An 18,718-nucleotide genomic window follows, 5' to 3' on the forward strand; every position below is an offset into this window, starting at 1 on the left:
ATGTCCATACTGAGCGTGAACAGGTATTCACAAATATTGAAAGGGAAGCAGCGGTGTCGCTCGAGGGAGGAAAACGAATAGGCAGAACAGCAGAAAGTGATCACGTGTTTTCAGAGAAACCGAAAGCTTCAGAATGGTCCCAACTCTGAAACTGAAACTTAAAAAAGTATATATTCGTGGTCAAATAAAAGGCTGAATAATCTAAAAAAATAAATCACAATAAATGTCTCGTGAATAAAAATGTATTGATCAACCAGTTTTATAGCATTGAAAAAAGGAAAAGGGTGATAAAAAAATACATTTCCCGTTTATTTATGATCATAATTGTCCCAGGAGATATGATAAATTATATTGCTAATTGTATAAAATATAAACAACTGACTCAGACTGATTTATTTATTTCATACATAATTCCTGTTTTATTCTAGACAGACAATAATCGATTCGGTATGTATTTCATAAAATGAACAGTAATGAGCCTCACAAACACCCAGGTGAGATTTTTCAGACTTTTTATTCGATGTTTCAACCTGTGAATAATTATCTGTACTGCCTGACGTGGGCTAAAGCAGCGTAAATACACGTTACGGAGAAAAACAAAACGACACCAAGAGACGGGAACGTTCAGAATACTCCATCTGCACCAACACACACAGGGACATCACTAGATTTCAGGATTTGCAGGCCAGGATCAGTTCACCACGAAGGAAATTCCATATTGCAGACTCCATCTTTACAAACGCCGCCTTTAATTATTGCCGAGATTGCATTGAGAATATTGCCGTTCTGGTGCAGTCTTGTGCTTCTTTTGATTGTATTTAACTGAATGAATAAGAGTGGCTGAACTGATCCCAACTGGAGGAATCAAGACATTTAACTTTACTGGTTTAAGGGATCCGGATTGCCTGGTTCAGTTTGTCAGTGCACAGAAACAAACCAAGAAAAACAAATACAAACTTTCCACAATCACGCAACACTGTTCAAGTATAACAGTTTCTTTTGCACATTACAGATTTAAAAAAAACAAAAAAACAATCAGCATTTGTGAAGCTCCTTCAGGGTCTTTCCTGAGTTCTGGGCAAGAACATTTGTTTACATACACGCCGTCAGGATTTACATTTTAAAAAGAAAATTAAAAACAACAGGAAGCTGCGTCCTCAGCGGGGAAAAATACTGTCAGACATGTATTCACGAACCTTACGACCACGTTTCTTCCACTCGCAAATATATTTAAGACTTGAAGACGATGAGACGGGTCGATTCTGCCTGCTGATTGTAATCTGGTTTCAAAGTTTATCGAGGAAGATCTTTGCCGACTGACGTTCATTATGTGCAGACGAAAAAAAGAAAAAGAAAAAAAGCCACATTTTGTCATTTGTCGACGGTGTCGCTGCAGGATTGGCAGTGTTGTCTTTGATATAGAGATAAAGCTCTGGCTTACATCATTTCATCGCTTTACAAAATAAGAAAACAAAATACAAACAAATACGTGAATAGAAACCGGTTAAAATATAAATGGGTTAGCCTTCAGAATCCAAACGCTATGAAAAATGAATACATGGTTAGAAATGTAAATAAACGGCAGATTCCTCCTTTTCCAGCTGCTTAATATTTCAGAGAAAGTAGTTAGACTACACAACTTTACAGCAGTATTTACAGTAACTTGTCCTCCTCACAGTAACACACACACATGACATGACTGTACAGTTTATCTTACATAGATAAATAAATACCACTCGCACACAAAACACACCAAAGTGTCAGGAGGAAATACATTCCACCACATTGTGATGATGACGACGCGAGGAAGGTTTCAGACCAAACCGCCCGCATGTCATCTTTTAAAATAAAATAAAAAAAAAACCAAAACAACAAAAAGGAACGATCGTTGAAGTGAACGGGTGAAGCTGCCGGTTGTGACGACGCCCTACGAAGCTACAAACCGGGGCGGAAGTGAAACGGGGTGAGAAATATGACACGACATCGACCGGGGGCGGCGGCGGCGGCTAAAAGGGTTAAGTGTGTACAGTTTTGCTGCCCAGGAGCTCCTCACAGCAGCCCGTCCAGGTTCTGCTCGGCCGCGCCCTCCTTGCTGGCCGCCGCTTCCTGCGGGCTGTACTGGGTGTGGTAGTCGCGCAGGATGGTCACCACGTCGTGGTGGCCAAAGTGCACCGCCTCGTCCATCGGCGTGTTTCCCCACCTGGGGGGGAGGAAACGTCGCCCGGCGTCACGAGGCCTTTCAAGACTGCTTATGTAACAGATTGTCACGAATAACTGTTGCATTTCACGAAAATAACTTTTTTGCGTTGTTTCATGCTCATGTGTGCTGTCCTCGTGCCTGTCGGGGGTTTTTTTCCCCCGTGTGTCGTCACGGCAAGGTGCTCCGTGCATGCGCACTCCGGTCAGACCTGCAATCTGCACTGCATGTCGGAGTTTGAGCGCGCTCCTCTTTGTTTAAGTTTAGAAGCTAAAATTCATGTCTTCAAAATTGTGTTGAGCGTTGTGGGTGATTGTGTCCAGTGTGAAAGTTCTGTTCCTTGAGTTTAGTCACGTTCTGTGCACTAAAAATGTACTCATACGGCAGCGGGAGGTGAAAAGCTAACTGCTATGCTAGCTTAGCAGTCGGCTTCCTCCATCAGTTCAAACACGTGTTGCGTTTGCTTGCAGAGGAAGAGGAGAGTTGCTGCCGAGGCACACCAGCTCATGTCGTGTTCTTCATCGAAACAGGTACGAGAATAGCTGGTTGTTGTGTTATTTGTTTTGTTCTATAATGTGTTAGGTAGTACATATATGTTTTCTGGATGCTTTGATTGATTTTGTCATTCATATATTGAATTTATTTGGAATAACTTTTCTAAGTATTATATTTGCATTGATATTTGTGTATTAATTTACATTGATCAGTGATTTTGTAAGACATTAGTTATTTTTGTACATATATATATATATATATATATACGGAGAGCTGTAATCTGCACTGTCGAAGAGGAGAGTTGCTGATGAGGGCACACCAGCTCATGTTATGTTTTTCCTTGAAACAGGAACAGAATAAAAGTGATCCAGAAGACAGGCCTGGTTCTGAGATCTCTTCTGTGAACAAAAATCACAACGCAGAGAAGGAAAACCACACCGGTTACACTTACCTGTCTTTGGGAACGGAGTTGACTTTGCAGGCCTCCAGCAGGAAGCGGACCACCTCGGCGTGTCCTGAAACACACACACACACACACCCCGTCAGCCTCCGAGCACGCCGCCGACTCGCCAACCTGACACGACTCTCACCTTCGGCCGCCGCCACGTGCAGCGCCGTCCTGGAGTCGTAGTCCCTCTGCTCCATGTCCATGGACGACAGGGCGAACCTGCACGGAGGTGGAGGAGAGCGGCGTGAAATGTCTACGGCGGAAAGAGGGGGGGCGTTTCAAACGGCGGCGCCGCGCGAAGGGCCGGCGTACCTCCTGAGGGCCGACACGTCCCCGGTGTACGCGGCGAACAGCAGGTTGATCACAGACTTCACCTGAAACGGAACAGATGTCGCGTCATCAATCCCAAAAGGACCTGCCTGCACTTTGAACCAAGACAAATGAATCTTTCTAACAAAAAGCCTTCGGAGATGAGATGGCAGGCGTCGTCCAGCAGGGGGCACCGTGGCAGAGGAACGTGACGCACACGGAAATCCATTGCAGCGAGTTGTTAAAGTGACCTTCTTGACTCTATAAATAAACAATGGTGACGAGTGGCAGGAACGCAGAGTGCGGCATTCTTTTACCCGCTGGTCTCCTCCTTCCCTGCGAGGGTCCAGCTTCTTGGCAAAGTGCCTCAGGTTGTCGTAGTTGTGGAAGTTGCAGAGAGAAACCAGGTCCTGGAAAGAGGAGAGTTCAGTTGGGGGGGGGGGGGGGGGGGGGGTGTTAATTATCAAAATAAAGTTGTTTGCTTTTTTTTTTTTTTCTTCCTGTTTGTTTGTTTTTGTTAATTTTGTTGTTTCGTTCTGTTTTTCTCTCTTTTTTTCCTTTGTTTTGTGTTCTTTTGTTTTTGCTTTTGTTATAATTGTTGTGATTATTTTGGTTTTTGCTCTGTTGTTGCTCAGGCTGGTTTAAGCAGTTGGAAAATATTTAGATCACTTTGATTACTGTATTATTAAAAAGGAAAAAAAAATGTATGTAGCACTAACAAGGGTATTGTATGTTTCTCCCCACCCAGTCTATCTCTGTCTTTCTTCTCCTCCATCCTTTCACCCCAACCGGTCCGCAGAATTCCTCCACCTCTGACTCTGGTTTCTGCAAAGTTTCTCTCTGTTGGAGGAGTTTTTCTTTCCACAGTCGCAAATAAACCTGCTTGCTCATGTGGATATGTTGGGCTTTTCTATTGTCTATATAAAAGCACATTGGAATGACTGTAGTGTATTTAAAAATGTCTTTCTTTCAATTAAAAAAAAAAAAAAAAGTTTGGGGGGGCGCCAATTTCCCAGGTTACCGTGCAGAACTGGATGCCCCGGACGCTGTTGCCCAGCTTGTCGAGGGGCGGCGACCAGCACATGACGCCCATGACGTTGGGCACCACGAGGAGGATGCCGCCGGCCACGCCGGATTTCGCCGGCAGCCCCACCTGAGGGGGGAGGAGCGGAGAGGGAGGGACGTTCAGGGTGGTTATCGGGGTGGAGAGAGGGGGGGGCTTTCGGGGGTCCGGTCACTCACGTGGAAGGCGAACTGTCCGGAGAAGTCGTACATGCCGCAGGAGTGCATGAGACTCAGCGTGTTCCTCACGGACTCGGGGCTCAGCACCCGCTCGCCCGTGATGGGGCAGAAGCCGCCGTTGGCCAGCGTGGCGGCCATGACGCTGGCGCTCTCGCAGGTCACCTCGATGGAGCAGAGCTGGCGGCGAGGAAACGCACGGTTGATGAAGCGCGGCGCGGCGCTCCGGGGAGGGTTCTCCCTGGAGGAGAAATGCTCACCTGGAAGTAGAAGTCCAGGATGGACGTCATGTCCGTCCCCTCTGGAAAACACTGGGAGGACAACGAGAGGGCAAGACAAACAAGAAGCAACAGTTTTGACCGGGACTTTACACAACAATACAAAATAAAACACCCAATAATGAGCATTAAGTTCCTATAAGGGAAAGTTTTCTTTTTGAAAAAAAGCACCTTGAAATGACTGTTGTATTTGGTGCTGTATAAATAAAGTTGAAATGAATATAGTATTTCTCACACCGTTATCCCTGCAGTCCATACACACATATATTTTGATAATATAAATAAATTGTCACTTAAACTTGAACATGGGAAGGAAGAAGTAAAAACAGATCCCACCCCTTCCTCTAATATTTCATAGTTATATCTATATATAGATATATATATAGATATTGATCGTAAGCCATTTTTATTGATCGATTTTATAAATGATGCACTGAGGATGGCACTTTTAAATCTCATTGTTACAATGACAATAAAGATATTCTATTGTATTCTATTATGTATTAAAAAAAACAACAATACTACTAATGATGAAGCTGCAGCGTCATCACGTCTCCTCACCTTCTTCTCCTTCAGGTAGTAGCCGATGGCAAAGTTTCTGTCTCCGGACTCGCGCTCCGACTGGAACCTGGGACACGGAGAGGTTTATTCATTTATTTATTTTTTTTTTTAAACGCGACGACTCCGCTTATAGTTCACAAAAAAAACTCAAGACAGTTCCTGGGATCCGGCGCGTGCAACTCACGTGGCGTTGCTGAAGCCCACGTACTCGTTCCCCGCCAGCTTGTTCATGAAGTTCATGACCTGCGAGGAAGCGGAAGCGCTGTTAGAGGCACGGACGCGCGTTTCTTTACCGTCCAGATCGATTCTGATCGCTACTCACGTAGTCAAACTTCTCGGCGTTGCTGGCCCCTTGCTGGAACACACACACACACACACACACACAGACACACACACACACAAGCAGTCGGAGATGTTCATTAAAGAAAAAGAAAAAAAGAACGCTTATGAATGGAAACGACGACAAGTTTCTGGAGAGGTTAGCCCCTGTTATGACATTAGCGCTAGCTTCTGTCGTCTCTACATGTGACTGGTCGGGAAATGGCCATTCAGTCATGATGCGTCATCACATGAATTAAGATTAGAGGTGGGAGGCTGCAGATGGAGGAGGAGGTGAAGGAAAAACGTTTATGTTAATCCACTCGGGGGGGTTGTTGGTTTTTTTTTTGGCTTTGTAACAAAATGAAAGTGAAAGTTTGGTCCGATTGAAGTGAGTTGATCTGAGAAGACGACTACAGACTGCTAAGAGGAGAGTCTTCACACTGCGAGCCACAGCCTTCGCCAGGAAACTATCCTGAGCTGCACGACGAATACATGGACTGGAAAACCTCTCAAAGCAGCCATCTTGGTTTTTTTATGAATTAATCCAAGCCTATACAAGTCTTAACATCTCCTTGGTGGTGCAGGTCGCAGTGTGAGCTGCTTTTACAGCAGATTTTACACTAAACTACGAGGAAATCAAATAAAATGCTGAGTAAAGACACACAAAGAAAGATCTTTAACCTGAGGATATATAATATATATATACACAGGTATATATATTTAAACAAAGGACAAAAGACAGCGCTCCTTCTAGACAGAAGAATGGAGTATGATGTATAATCAGTGTTTGTGCCAGAGCCGTACTGTTTATAATCCAGGCGTATATAAACAGTTGGGGAGAAACATGGGTGGAAAATCTAAAAAGCGACATTGAAAAACATTCATTAAACAAAAAAAACTAAACAAAACAACAGCAGCCATGTGAAGGCTAAATGCTAGTCAACAAATCCAGACCAGAGGAAGGAGGGACACAAATAATTAAATTTAAAAAAAGAAAAAAAAAAGGAAAACAATTACCAAACGTCATTGACCTGTTGATGTGGTCATAATTTCCCAAAGATCCTAATGCTGGAAAATATGCAACAACACGTAAAACCACACAACGAGCCTGGAAAAGGTACATTGCAAATGAGCAAGTCTGAGAGGAGAGAGGAGGAGGGGGAGGAGGAGGAAGAAGAGAAGGAGGAAGAGGAAGAGGAGAAGGAGAAAGAGGGGAGGAGGAGAAAGAGGAGGAGGAAGAAGAGGAGAAAGAGGAGGAGATGGAGGATGAGGAGGAGGAGGAGCATGCAGAGAGTCACTGACTGAATCTGGCTCCGTCATCAGGAGGAGAAGAAAGAGGAGTAGGAGGAGGAGGAGGAGGAGGCAGAGGGGGAGAAGGAAGAGGAGGAGGAGAAAGAGGAGGAGCAAGAGGAGGAGAAGGAGGAGGAGCAGGAGGAGGAGCAAGAGGAGGAGCAAGAGGAGGAGCAAGAGGAGGAGCAAGAGGAGGAGCAAGAGGAGGAGCAAGAGGAGGAGTGGGAGGAGGAGTGGGAGGAGGAGGAAGAGGAGGAGGAAGAGGAGGAGGAAGAGGGGGAGCAAGAAGAGGAAGAGGAGGAGGAAGAGGAGGAGCAAGAAGAGGAAGAGGAGGAGCAGGAGGAGGAGCAAGAAGAGGAAGAGGAGGAGCAGGAGGAGGAGGAAGAGGAGGAGCAAGAAGAGGAAGAGGAGGAGAAGGAGGAGGAAGAGGAGGAGGAGAAGGAAGAGGAAGAGGGGGAGAAGGAGGAGGAAGAGGAGGAGGAAGAGGAGGAGCAAGAAGAGGAAGAGGAGGAGCAGGAGGAGGAGCAAGAAGAGGAAGAGGAGGAGCAGGAGGAGGAGCAAGAAGAGGAAGAGGAGGAGCAGGAGGAGGAGGAAGAGGAGGAGCAAGAAGAGGAAGAGGAGGAGAAGGAGGAGGAAGAGGAGGAGGAGAAGGAGGAGGAAGAGGAGGAGGAGAAGGAAGAGGAAGAGGGGGAGAAGGAGGAGGAAGAGGAGGAGCAAGAAGAGGAAGAGGAGGAGGAAGAGGAGGAGCAAGAAGAGGAAGAGGAGGAGCAGGAGGAGGAGCAAGAAGAGGAAGAGGAGGAGCAGGAGGAGGAGCAAGAAGAGGAAGAGGAGGAGCAGGAGGAGGAGGAAGAGGAGGAGCAGGAGGAGGAGGAAGAGGAGGAGCAAGAAGAGGAAGAGGAGGAGAAGGAGGAGGAAGAGGAGGAGGAGGAGAAGGAAGAGGAAGAGGGGGAGAAGGAGGAGGAAGAGGAGGAGCAAGAAGAGGAAGAGGAGGAGGAAGAGGAGGAGCAAGAAGAGGAAGAGGAGGAGCAGGAGGAGGAGCAAGAAGAGGAAGAGGAGGAGCAGGAGGAGGAGCAAGAAGAGGAAGAGGAGGAGCAGGAGGAGGAGGAAGAGGAGGAGCAAGAAGAGGAAGAGGAGGAGAAGGAGGAGGAAGAGGAGGAGGAGAAGGAGGAGGAAGAGGAGGAGGAGAAGGAAGAGGAAGAGGGGGAGAAGGAGGAGGAAGAGGAGGAGCAAGAAGAGGAAGAGGAGGAGGAAGAGGAGGAGCAAGAAGAGGAAGAGGAGGAGCAGGAGGAGGAGCAAGAAGAGGAAGAGGAGGAGCAGGAGGAGGAGCAAGAAGAGGAAGAGGAGGAGCAGGAGGAGGAGGAAGAGGAGGAGCAAGAAGAGGAAGAGGAGGAGAAGGAGGAGGAAGAGGAGGAGGAGAAGGAGGAGGAAGAGGAGGAGGAGAAGGAAGAGGAAGAGGGGGAGAAGGAGGAGGAAGAGGAGGAGCAAGAAGAGGAAGAGGAGGAGGAAGAGGAGGAGCAAGAAGAGGAAGAGGAGGAGCAGGAGGAGGAGCAAGAAGAGGAAGAGGAGGAGCAGGAGGAGGAGCAAGAAGAGGAAGAGGAGGAGCATGCAGAGAGTCACTGACTGAATCTGGCTTCATCATCATCATCATCATCAATCAAGGGACTGACGTGGTGTTGGAGCGACGGCGAGTGAAAAGGTCCTGAGCGTCGCTCCAACATCACGTTTGAGGAACGACAGCAGACGATTTCTCAAACCAAGTAATTCAAAACAAAAAAGGGGGGATTTTTGTGTTTTAGAATGCAAATTGATTGAAGAAGTTGTTTTATTTTTTATTTTTCATGAAATAGTGTGATCGTTAAAACTCGCCGAAAAACCCGGTAAGGCCACGCCCACACGACGAGGCCGGTTCGTGTAACCGTGGAAACGCGTGGGTTCCAGATTGGAGGAATTTGAAAAACGCTAACGCTACGTCGCCCCCTACAGGCCTGGAATGTGTACTACATCGTTTTCAGCGACGGTGAAAGCTGCGCGTCGTCCGTGGCGTGTTTTGGCGACGCGGCGCAGTGACTCGTCCTCGGTTGAACCAGATTGCCGCCGCCGTTGTGTGAAGCGCCGCTGCGACCCGTCTCGCCGCCCTCGTCCCTCCGCTCTAAAAATTGAGTGCGAGTCACACCGGAGGGATTGCTTTTCTTTAATGAACAACGTTTTCTGTGATTAAAGCTGGAAGGGGCGGCCCGCGCCGGCCTGACCGGAGGGACGCCGCGCTCCCGTCTCCTCCCACGCCGCTTTCAGCCAAATCCCCTTTCAGCCTGATTATCTACAACCTTAATCTGCCTGCACACAATAATCTGGCAGCAGCGCTTCCTGCGCATCATTATATCACAACTTTTTTTTTTTTAGTTCCCCGTCACGTTTTTTTTGGGCCGTTCAGAATTCAGATAAGGGAGATGAAACAAGTGGGGGGGAAGCTGAATCAGGTGAAACATTCTGCAGGTATAAACTTAAATAGAATCAAAGCATCACACGGGTCTGATAATCAAGCCGTCCCATTTCAAAATAAGAGCGTTTACCTTGATGAGGGAGGTGCAGACGATGGCTCCGGCGTTAACCATGGGGTTGTGGGGTTTATCTGCAGAACGAATGAGCCCAAAAACCATGAGTTCATGTATGTATACAGCTGGTTTTTTTAATTTTATTTCCTGTTTTTCACTGAACAAAGTTCAAACAGGCCCCGGTGTGTGACGTCTGCCGTTTCCAGCCGCGCTGCGGCAGCTCATCGCTCGCAGCTTCTAATATTCCAGCGACATACCGTCCATTCTGCGTTATATTCGGCTGCAGCCCCTCATTAACAATTCATCACAGCGCCATGGCAACCACGCCACGAGCTGGATCCTCTTACACACAAGCCACGTGTGGCTCTTTAGCTCTTCTGGAGCGGATCTACGAAGCGTTCGACTTGTTTTCATTTTACTTGCGCTCAGAAAGTCATTTAACAGGACTAAAGAGGGCTTTTATTAAAAAATAAAAGCACAACTCAAATGGATAAAATGGGGGGAAAAACGCTGAAACGGGAAAAAGCTGAGATGGTGGCTTAAAGAAAAAATATAAAGAGAAAAAAAGCTTAAAAAGGGACAAAAAACAAGGATAAAAAAGGTTAAAAGAGCTAAAATGTTCAAATTGTGTGGGAAAAAAAGCCAAAATTGCTCAAATCAGGTCCAAAAATTTCAAAATTCTCAAACAAAAAATGCTAAAATGGATAAAATGGGGGGGGGGGGGACGCTGAAACAAGAAACGGGAAAAAGCTGAGATGGTGGCTTAAAGAAAAAATATAAAGAGAAAAAAAAAAAGCTTAAAAAGGGACAAAAAACAAGGATAAAAAAGGTTAAAAGAGCTAAAATGTTCAAATTGTGTGGGAAAAAAAGCCAAAATTGCTCAAATCAGGTCCAAAAATATCAAATTTCAAAATTCTCTAAAAAAAAAATGCTAAAAAAGAAGGTTGAAACTTGCTCACCATCCTAAAATGGATAAAATGGGGGGGGGGGGGGGGGGGGGGGAGACGCTGAAACGGAAAAAAGCTGAGATGGTGGCTTAAAGAAAAAATATAAAGAGAAAAAAAAGCTTAAAAAGGGACAAAAAACAAGGATAAAAAAGGTTAAAAGAGCTAAAATGTTCAAATTGTGTGGGAAAAAAAGCCAAAATTGCTCAAATCAGGTCCAAAAATATCAAATTTCAAAATTCTCTAAAAAAAAAATGCTAAAAAAGAAGGTTGAAACTTGCTCACCATCCTAAAATGGATAAAATGGGGGGGGGGGGGGGGGGGGGGGGGAGACGCTGAAACGGAAAAAAGCTGAGATGGTGGCTTAAAGAAAAAATATAAAGAGAAAAAAAAGCTTAAAAAGGGACAAAAAACAAGGATAAAAAAGGTTAAAAGAGCTAAAATGTTGGAATTGTGTGGGAAAAAAAGCCAAAATTGCTCAAATCAGGTCCAAAAATATCAAATTTCAAAATTCTCTAAAAAAAAAATGCTAAAAAAGAAGGTTGAAACTTGCTCACCATCCTAAAATGGATAAAATGGGGGGGGGGGAGACGCTGAAACGGAAAAAAGCTGAGATGGTGGCTTAAAGAAAAAATATAAAGAGAAAAAAAAGCTTAAAAAGGGACAAAAAACAAGGATAAAAAAGGTTAAAAGAGCTAAAATGTTGGAATTGTGTGGGAAAAAAAGCCAAAATTGCTCAAATCAGGTCCAAAAATATCAAATTTCAAAATTCTCTAAAAAAAATGCTAAAAAAGAAGGTTGAAACTTGCTCACCATCCTAAATTGAAATTAAAACGACACAAACGCAACACAAGACGGTTTATATTCATCCATCAAGACGACACATCCGCTTTGACTCGATTGAAATTGAGAGAAAATGTGCGATTCGGCCGGGACGCCCACCGTCTTCGTTGAGGAAGAGCTTGTTGAAGCGCAGGCCGCTGGGCTCCTTGCCGATGAAGCGGTGGACGTACTCGGTGCCGTGGTCGTGGACGGCGATGGCGTATTTCAGCGGCTTCACGCACGACTGCAGACAGAAGGGGACCTTGGTGTCGCCGACTGTGTGCCTGGGGAGCAGAGGGGCCACCTTTTACTCTCAATTCTCCCCGCAGTCACGCATTGGAAATGAAGATTTGATTATAACAAGTTTTTTTTAAAATTACTTCTGTTTACAAAACCTTTTAATGGTTGTTCTTGTGTCTGGAGCTACAAAACATGTTCATTATCTGAAACCAAAATATTCTATTTACCTAGAAGATTATTGGTACAATTTACATTTATTTTATTATATTTTTAGCTGTAAAGACATTTCATTTTTTACATTTTATGGCTATTTTCGTCTGTTTATAGCTCCTGAGTGGTTTCAGCTAGACTTTTACCCTCTTTTTCTGTTCTCTTTATTTAATTTTGTCTCTTTTCTATATTAGATTTTTTTTCCTCCTTGCTTCTCCCGTTTTCTATTTTCTTCTTTTCCCGTTCCTCCATTTCTTTTCTCCTCTAATTCCCCTCCCCCATTACCTGAAAGCTATTTTTGATTCAGCCGATTTACTTCATTTAGCTGGTTTTATTTTTGCAAATCGGTGGAAAACCAAAAGGAAGACAAACTCGTTATCTCCGTGACACGTTGTGTAAAACTTCTTGGAGCCGCTCCAGAGCAGCTGAGGAGCCACGTGTGGCTCTAGACCAGTGTTTTTCAACCACTGCGCGTGTGTTGCAGAGTAATCATGTATTAAATACTCTTCACCACTAGATGGCAGCACAGAACTTTGCCGGTGAAATGTAAAGTGACAGACGTCAGTGTGGTTCATCTCCACCTCCTGCTGCCATCTTGTATCAAAGTACTGTGTCAGTGACAGTGATGGAGAAGTTTTTGAAAAGGAAGAATGTGAACCAGGATCTCAGCTCTTCATCCATCAGGTCCAGGTTTTACACTGAGGGAGTCACTATTAAAAAAAAGAAATTGGGAAATACTTTTTTCTGTACTTATTTGATTCCTGTTGATAAAACGTTGATGAGAATGACTTTATGCCTCCAGAGTTTTCCAAAGAAAAAAGTGTGCCTTGGCTCAAAGAGGTTGAAAAACACTGGTGTAGACGGCGGAGGTGCGTACCTCTGTCCGTCGACGGTGCAGAGAGCGACAGCCCAGAGGTCGGGGCTGAAGCGGGCCAGCTGCGGGATGTAATCCGCCACCTGGAACGGCGAGAAACAAAAAAGGTCGTGTCGACGGGAGCGACGGAGACGTGCCGATCTCGCCGCCTTCTTCGCCGCCGTGCGCTCACCTGGCCGCCGGGCATGTTCTTGGCGTTGTCGTAGAGCTCGTCCATGTGGGCGCAGAACGGCTGGAAGTCCGGGATGACGAACTTCTTCCTGAAGGCCTGGGTGAGCAGGACGATGTTGCTCTGGACACATCTGGGGGAGGGGAAGGTTTGGTGAAGCAGTGTCCCAACATTTTCCCCGCGAGCTCACGTGCTTCTCTATAAATAAGCCTGGCCGCCAGCCATGATACATGATATATTATCTCTTTTTTTTTTTTACACAAATGGTCATTGTATTCGCTTTTTGGGCCAGTTGTGAAGCGTTAAACTCCTGCAGTCAAAAGAAGTCCTTAATGAAGTGGAGACGTGTTCAAGTAGATTTTAACACCACGTCCAAAGTACTTTTGTTCAGAAATATTGACATTTCATGACACATTACTATCCATTTTCATCCTTTTTTGGATGGTTGACATTTTGTGGTTACTATCTATTTTTTGGTAATGATCTATTCTTATAAAATATAACAAAATGTCAATCTGACGACGTACACAAACATGTTTACGCGTCGAGGAAAGGAGAAAAAAAAAAAAGGTACTTTTTGAAGAGGTGGCGGTCCAGCGCTCCGTCCGAGGTCGTCTTCACCGTCACTTTCAGCATCTCCATACATTCCTTGAGCCGCGGGTCTCCGGTGCGAAGGCCGGTGGCCTTAAGGGCCTGCAGAGGAGGAGGAGGGGGAGGGGGGGGGGGGGCAACGTCACGATTAGAAGAAAAAAAAAAAGTCACGAGCCGTGAGCTCCTGAGGTGGAGAACAAGGGCGGCTGGTGCTCCGTCCCCAACGAGGGTGGAGATTTATGCCCCATTCTCTTGCTCTTTGCAACTCGGACGCTGATCACGTTCAGACCCGTCACCAGAACTCACTGTGGTGAATTTGTGCGCGGGGATTTTCTCCTGTCCCTCTGCGATGGTGTAGAAGAGCAGGTCCTCCAGGCTGGGCAGGACGCCTGCTTTCCTTCTCCTGCAGGGGAAGTGGAAACAAACGGGAGAGGAGCCAGTGAGGAAAAAAGTGACTCCGGCACGCGGCCCATGGTGAAAGCATGAAAAGGGGGGGGGGGGTTGTAGCAGAAGGAAGGAAGGAAAGGCTGTCTTGACTGCAAGGAGAAGCATCAAGTCGTACTGCGGTGGAAAACACCAGCCCACGCTGGCCTTAGATCTTCAAACCCTCGGAAACTTAAGGCCAGCGTGAGGCGAACGGTTACCCGGCGTCTTTGCTTGAATACCAGCCAGGGAGCGCGCCGGAACAGTTCAAATCTCAGGGGCTGACGAAGCAGTGGCCCGCCGGGGGGGGGGTCACTGGGTTCGTCTGGGGCCTGGCTGGTATTCGCCGCACCGAGCCGCCGCCGGGAGGAGGGTTAGTCAAAGTGTTGGGAGGCGAGCGGCTCCCAGCAGACTCTCTGCTATGATTCACAACTACGGCGAATTGGGGGGGGCCTCACGGCGCTCCCGCAGTGCATCGTGGGAGTGGCTGCAGCTCCGGTCGGCTCCAGAATACGAGGCCCTTGTAGATGATGTTGGTTTTTTTTTTTTGTTTTGTTTTTTTAATCAGGCGTTTCCTCCGGGTTTATTCTGCAGCGGAGTCGGGGAAATCAGAAGATTCGGGGAAAAGATTTGAAGATAATAAAGACGTCTTGCAGACGCCGAGTCTTTTTGAGTCTTTTTGGGAATAAAGATTTGACTGCTGCAGAAGCCAGAAGAAACGCCGCCGGGGACCAGAGCTGGGAAATCCGGACTTTTTAAAACACGCCGCTGGACGCTGCCTCGACATCCCCGCACGGTTTGTCGCCTGCTGGTTAGGAAGGAATACACATCAGAGAGTGTGTGAGGGGAGGGGGGGGGGGGGGGGGGTAGGGGCATTCAAAAGCGCAGCCACTGGTAGGAAGTGAGGTTGATTCAAGAGGGAAAGGGAGGAGGGGGGGGAGAAAAAAAAGCGGCTGGTGGCTTTTTGGGGAGAAAGCCTCTACTTCTACAGGAGAGGAGAAACAAAAACAAAACACTACAACTACGAAAAATTAAAAATAGAAACATACTTACAAAAGCAAAGCAAGCAGATCAACAACAGGTACAGAGTGTGCGGAGGGAATAATACTGAATTAGTAACATGGTTCACGTATGGCAACAGGTACTCACATCAGAAGGCACACAGAGGTGGATCATATTCAGACTGAACACGAACAGAGACGTCATGAATGAAATGAGCAGAAGCCATGAATCGGCAGTCAAACACAACACTTCAGAGTTCATTACGTTTTCACACCAGCGCCGGCTTAAAATAAACACGCAAACATCCTTGTTAGGTTAATGAGGCCGGAGGGAGAGAGAGAGAGAGAGAGAGAGCAGGTTAAAGGTGGGAACATCTGGACGAGTCCGGATTGGCCTCATTAGTCGAACTCGGCTCGCTGTTTTCCTATTTTCCGTGAGTATAAAGGCTCATCTTGTAATATTACACACTATTGTATCCCGCTGCCACGTGCTTCACATGCGTCCGTTCTCGCTTTAATGAAGGTCCCAGTAGAGTATAGATCCAGAAAGGAGATGCACTACTGACCTACTTTTTTTATCTGAGGCTACTCTAGACGATGCTGACAGATTTCTGTGGTGGATGAAGTTATCTCTCGCATCTGCTACGTTTAATTCAATCCGATCGATGGGGGAGGGGGGGGGGGGGGGGGGTTCCACCGCCGCTGCAGATGTCATGCAGCTTGTTTGTAAAGGGGAGGTAGGCGGCGCTGCAACAAATCAATCTGACTCATCTGCTCCTGGAGGCTCTGACAAGTGCTGGGCGGCGAGCCAGCTCGCAGGTCTCATGCACCGCCGCTGCATGAGAAAGGTTTTTTAACCCCTCGCGAGCCGGAGCACAGCCCCGGGAGGCGAGTATAAACACTTGCCTGGGCCCCTGGGGATCAAACGCCCTGCCTTCAATAAAACAGCAAACGCATTCATCCCCGCCGCGTTTCGCCCCCCCCCCCCCCCCCGAGCCGCTGACTTTTAATGCGTTCTGGCTGGTGAATGAGACGGTGATCGCGGGTGTGATTCAAGCCTCCGCGTGCAGCCAAAAAGTCGCAACTCAAAAACACTTAATCGTCACTCGTGCTCGTTTCACAACATCGCGTTTCTCCGAGAACCAGCCTCCGGGGAGGAGAACACGAGGCCGACGCCTCGCAGTCAGCTGAGCGGAGCGACTGTATGAAACGTGACGGATCGCTCCGGCAAATCGTCCGTGAATAGAAACAAATGGGGCAACTCCGTCCTCCGGGGGGCTACGAGGCGTTTTATCGCTATGGATACGCTGTGAAAGAGACGAGACGAGCTGGTGCGCTGCTGGCTGGTGTCACCAGCTGCTCCCAGTGTGAAAAGGCTGAAACAGTCATACGGTCTGCTTTCGAAAACTCTCACGCTCGTCACTGTGGCAGCTGTGTGTCGTCATCATCACACACACTAGCTCAATCGAGGGTGGAAAGTAGCCGATTTATTTAGCATACTCTATCTAAAGAGTCGCCTGACCTCTCCCCCTTCTGACTCGTTGCCATTTTCAGAAAATTATTTGTAAATAGTTGAAGAGCTAAAGTGGCAAAATCAAAAATGTATTGAATAGCTAAAGTGACAAGATGCACACATGCAAAAAAAAAAACTGGAAAAATCTTCCAAAAATGGCTACACGAGCTACAAACTGAATAAAACAGATCTAGTGCATTTATGACACTATGAATGCAGTATAAATATTTGTTTGTGTCACAAAAAAACATCTTCATTTCAGAGAATTTAGATGTTTTGCGGCAGCAGACAAATGATATTTGGTGGAATATTGTGGCTCTCTTTGGCCACGGAGGCTGCGGACCCCCTCTCTAACTGAAGCTACTAAAGACTTGCAGCTCGAGCGTTTTTATAATCTGCCATGTAATCTGCATAACACAGACTTTAGAATGTTTGATCAGACGCTGCCATCATGCCTGACCTTCAGTAGACATTGACTGATGGGGACAGTGTGTCACAGCGAGATGAAAACATCATGGCCAGATTTAGTTTTGTGGGGTTATGTTATGGTTTTTTTTAAAGGGAATAGTGACAGGTGACAGCTTAATGCCTCGTGGAGTGAGAGGCCGGTAGATTAAGAGCTGGAGCTCCTGCATCTGCTGCGAGTCACGAATTCTCCTCTGGCTGCAGGAGGCGTGCATCCATTTCCGGACAGACGTTTGCATTCGACTCTTTAGTGTATTCTGTCTAACAAGAAACTTGCATTAATTAATCAGTGTCACACCCCTCACACACGTACATGCAGTCAACGACACGACCAAGCTGGGATATACTAAATTAAATTGGGAAACAGTGAGGCTGTCCGAGAATGGATCTCGGCCAAGTCGGCGTCCTCCGACGCAAAGTACCGGTAAAACCGTGGGAATCCATCACTCTGACCACAGCGGTTCCTTTAGGCTACCCCTCCATGAAAACAACACAATTCATCCAGCAACTTGACATTAAATGGCTATTTTAGTCTCTGTAGCACCGAGCAGCTAACAGCTAGCATGTGCGCCGAACTACGCAGTCAAAGTTGACTATTGAGAATTAACCTGGATTTTAAATAGAAAACATTCGTAATACACTTGGACTTCGTGGCCCGAAAGTAAAATTAGGAGCCAGTCTTTATTTCGGCTAATATTTTGTGTGGTAGATATAAACGTGTTTTCTTTTAATAAAAACAAAGTTTTGATCGGCCACCAGTATGGAGCTTGACGTCGATTAACCTATATACAGAACAACGCAATGGGATGTACACATTATATTAAAACTTGTTTTAAGTGTGAAAATGAACTCATAAAATGTGGTATTTCGGTCAGAAAGTAGCAGTAAGAGTCAATCTTTAATTCGGCTGTCATTTTGAGTATAAATACGGATTTATTTGGGGAAAAATAAACTTTAAGTCATGACGCCTTGCTGTAAATACGCACTTCTGCCGCTTGTGAAATCACAGCTTTTCCCAACGGAGATTGGCATATAGTCACGTTTACTCACTTCTCCGCCGAAGAGTCCTTTCCGACTTCATTCTGTCCATCACCTTTGGAGCACAGGCCCCTCACGCCCTGCTTTCTGGCGAAGCTCTGCGGGGTCCTCCAGCCGGTGAATGTCCTCCCTCTGCCGGGCGACCTCCCGTCCAGCGCGGCGGTACTGAAGCAGGCGGCGGCGGCTCCGGAGGCTCCGGGCGCAGGTGCCGCTTTCACACCGACTTTACCCGTCAGTGGCCACTTGAGCTGGCTCTGGAACAACTCCCTGAGGGCTGCCGTCGACCGGAACTGCAACATGTCGACTCCGCGGGCGTGAAGGAGTACGGAGGGAGTGTGTTTGGCTTATTCGGCGGAGTAACGGTTTTTCCCGGTGACTCGACAGCAGGAGAAGAATTTTCCTCTACCGGACACAACCTACCGCTTACTGCCGCGCGCGAGTTCTGATTGGCTGATGGATTCTGTTTTGTGCGTCTGATTGGTCGAAAGAGCTGTCGCTCATCAGATCCAACTATGAACTGTATCTCCATTATGTTACGATAACCATGTTTTAAAGTGTATTGTTTACACTATTTTCCTTTTAACAGTTTATACAGGGCAGTTAACACTTAAGTTTGTGCTCTTTTTTAATATTTCTTTTTACTTGAAGTCTCTGTCCATACTTGCTGCTTTATTCCATTTATTTTTTGCGCATTTCAGCCAATTTTTATGTTTAATAGCGTTAAGATATATCTGTTAA

The 18,718-nt window shown here is 46.5% G+C and overlaps 1 protein-coding gene across 1 annotated transcript; it reads right to left on the reverse strand.

Annotated features, from left to right (window-relative positions):
* Nucleotides 1-495: 495 nt before the first annotated feature.
* On the reverse strand, nucleotides 496-18,351 carry glsa (glutaminase a). Its single transcript, XM_080519837.1, has 18 exons — nucleotides 17,993-18,351; nucleotides 13,847-13,943; nucleotides 13,524-13,642; nucleotides 12,953-13,082; nucleotides 12,784-12,863; nucleotides 11,577-11,740; nucleotides 9,709-9,767; nucleotides 5,850-5,882; nucleotides 5,712-5,770; nucleotides 5,528-5,594; nucleotides 4,949-4,999; nucleotides 4,692-4,868; nucleotides 4,471-4,602; nucleotides 3,767-3,859; nucleotides 3,453-3,514; nucleotides 3,283-3,359; nucleotides 3,144-3,207; nucleotides 496-2,200 (listed from the first exon to the last, which is right to left on the reverse strand). The coding sequence occupies exons 1-18, from the start codon at nucleotides 18,277-18,279 to the stop codon at nucleotides 2,050-2,052; spliced, it is 1,902 nt and encodes a 633-aa protein (XP_080375963.1). The 5' UTR covers nucleotides 18,280-18,351; the 3' UTR covers nucleotides 496-2,049.
* Between the last annotated feature and the right edge of the window lie 367 nt (nucleotides 18,352-18,718).

The sequence above is a fragment of the Blennius ocellaris genome (genome assembly GCF_963422515.1).
Source record: "Blennius ocellaris genome assembly, chromosome: 24".
NCBI lineage: Eukaryota > Metazoa > Chordata > Actinopteri > Blenniiformes > Blenniidae > Blennius > Blennius ocellaris.

Coding starts and splice junctions, on each gene's coding strand:
- glsa (XM_080519837.1), bottom strand. CDS start 18,279: ATGTTGCAGTTCCGGTCGACGGCAGCCCTCAGGGAGTTGTTCCAGAGC. Junction 13,083..13,523: donor GACCGCCACCTCTTCAAAAA/GTACCTTTTTTT, acceptor CCCCTCCCCCAG/ATGTGTCCAGAGCAACATCG. Junction 5,595..5,711: donor GTGGGCTTCAGCAACGCCAC/GTGAGTTGCACG, acceptor TCCGTGTCCCAG/GTTCCAGTCGGAGCGCGAGT.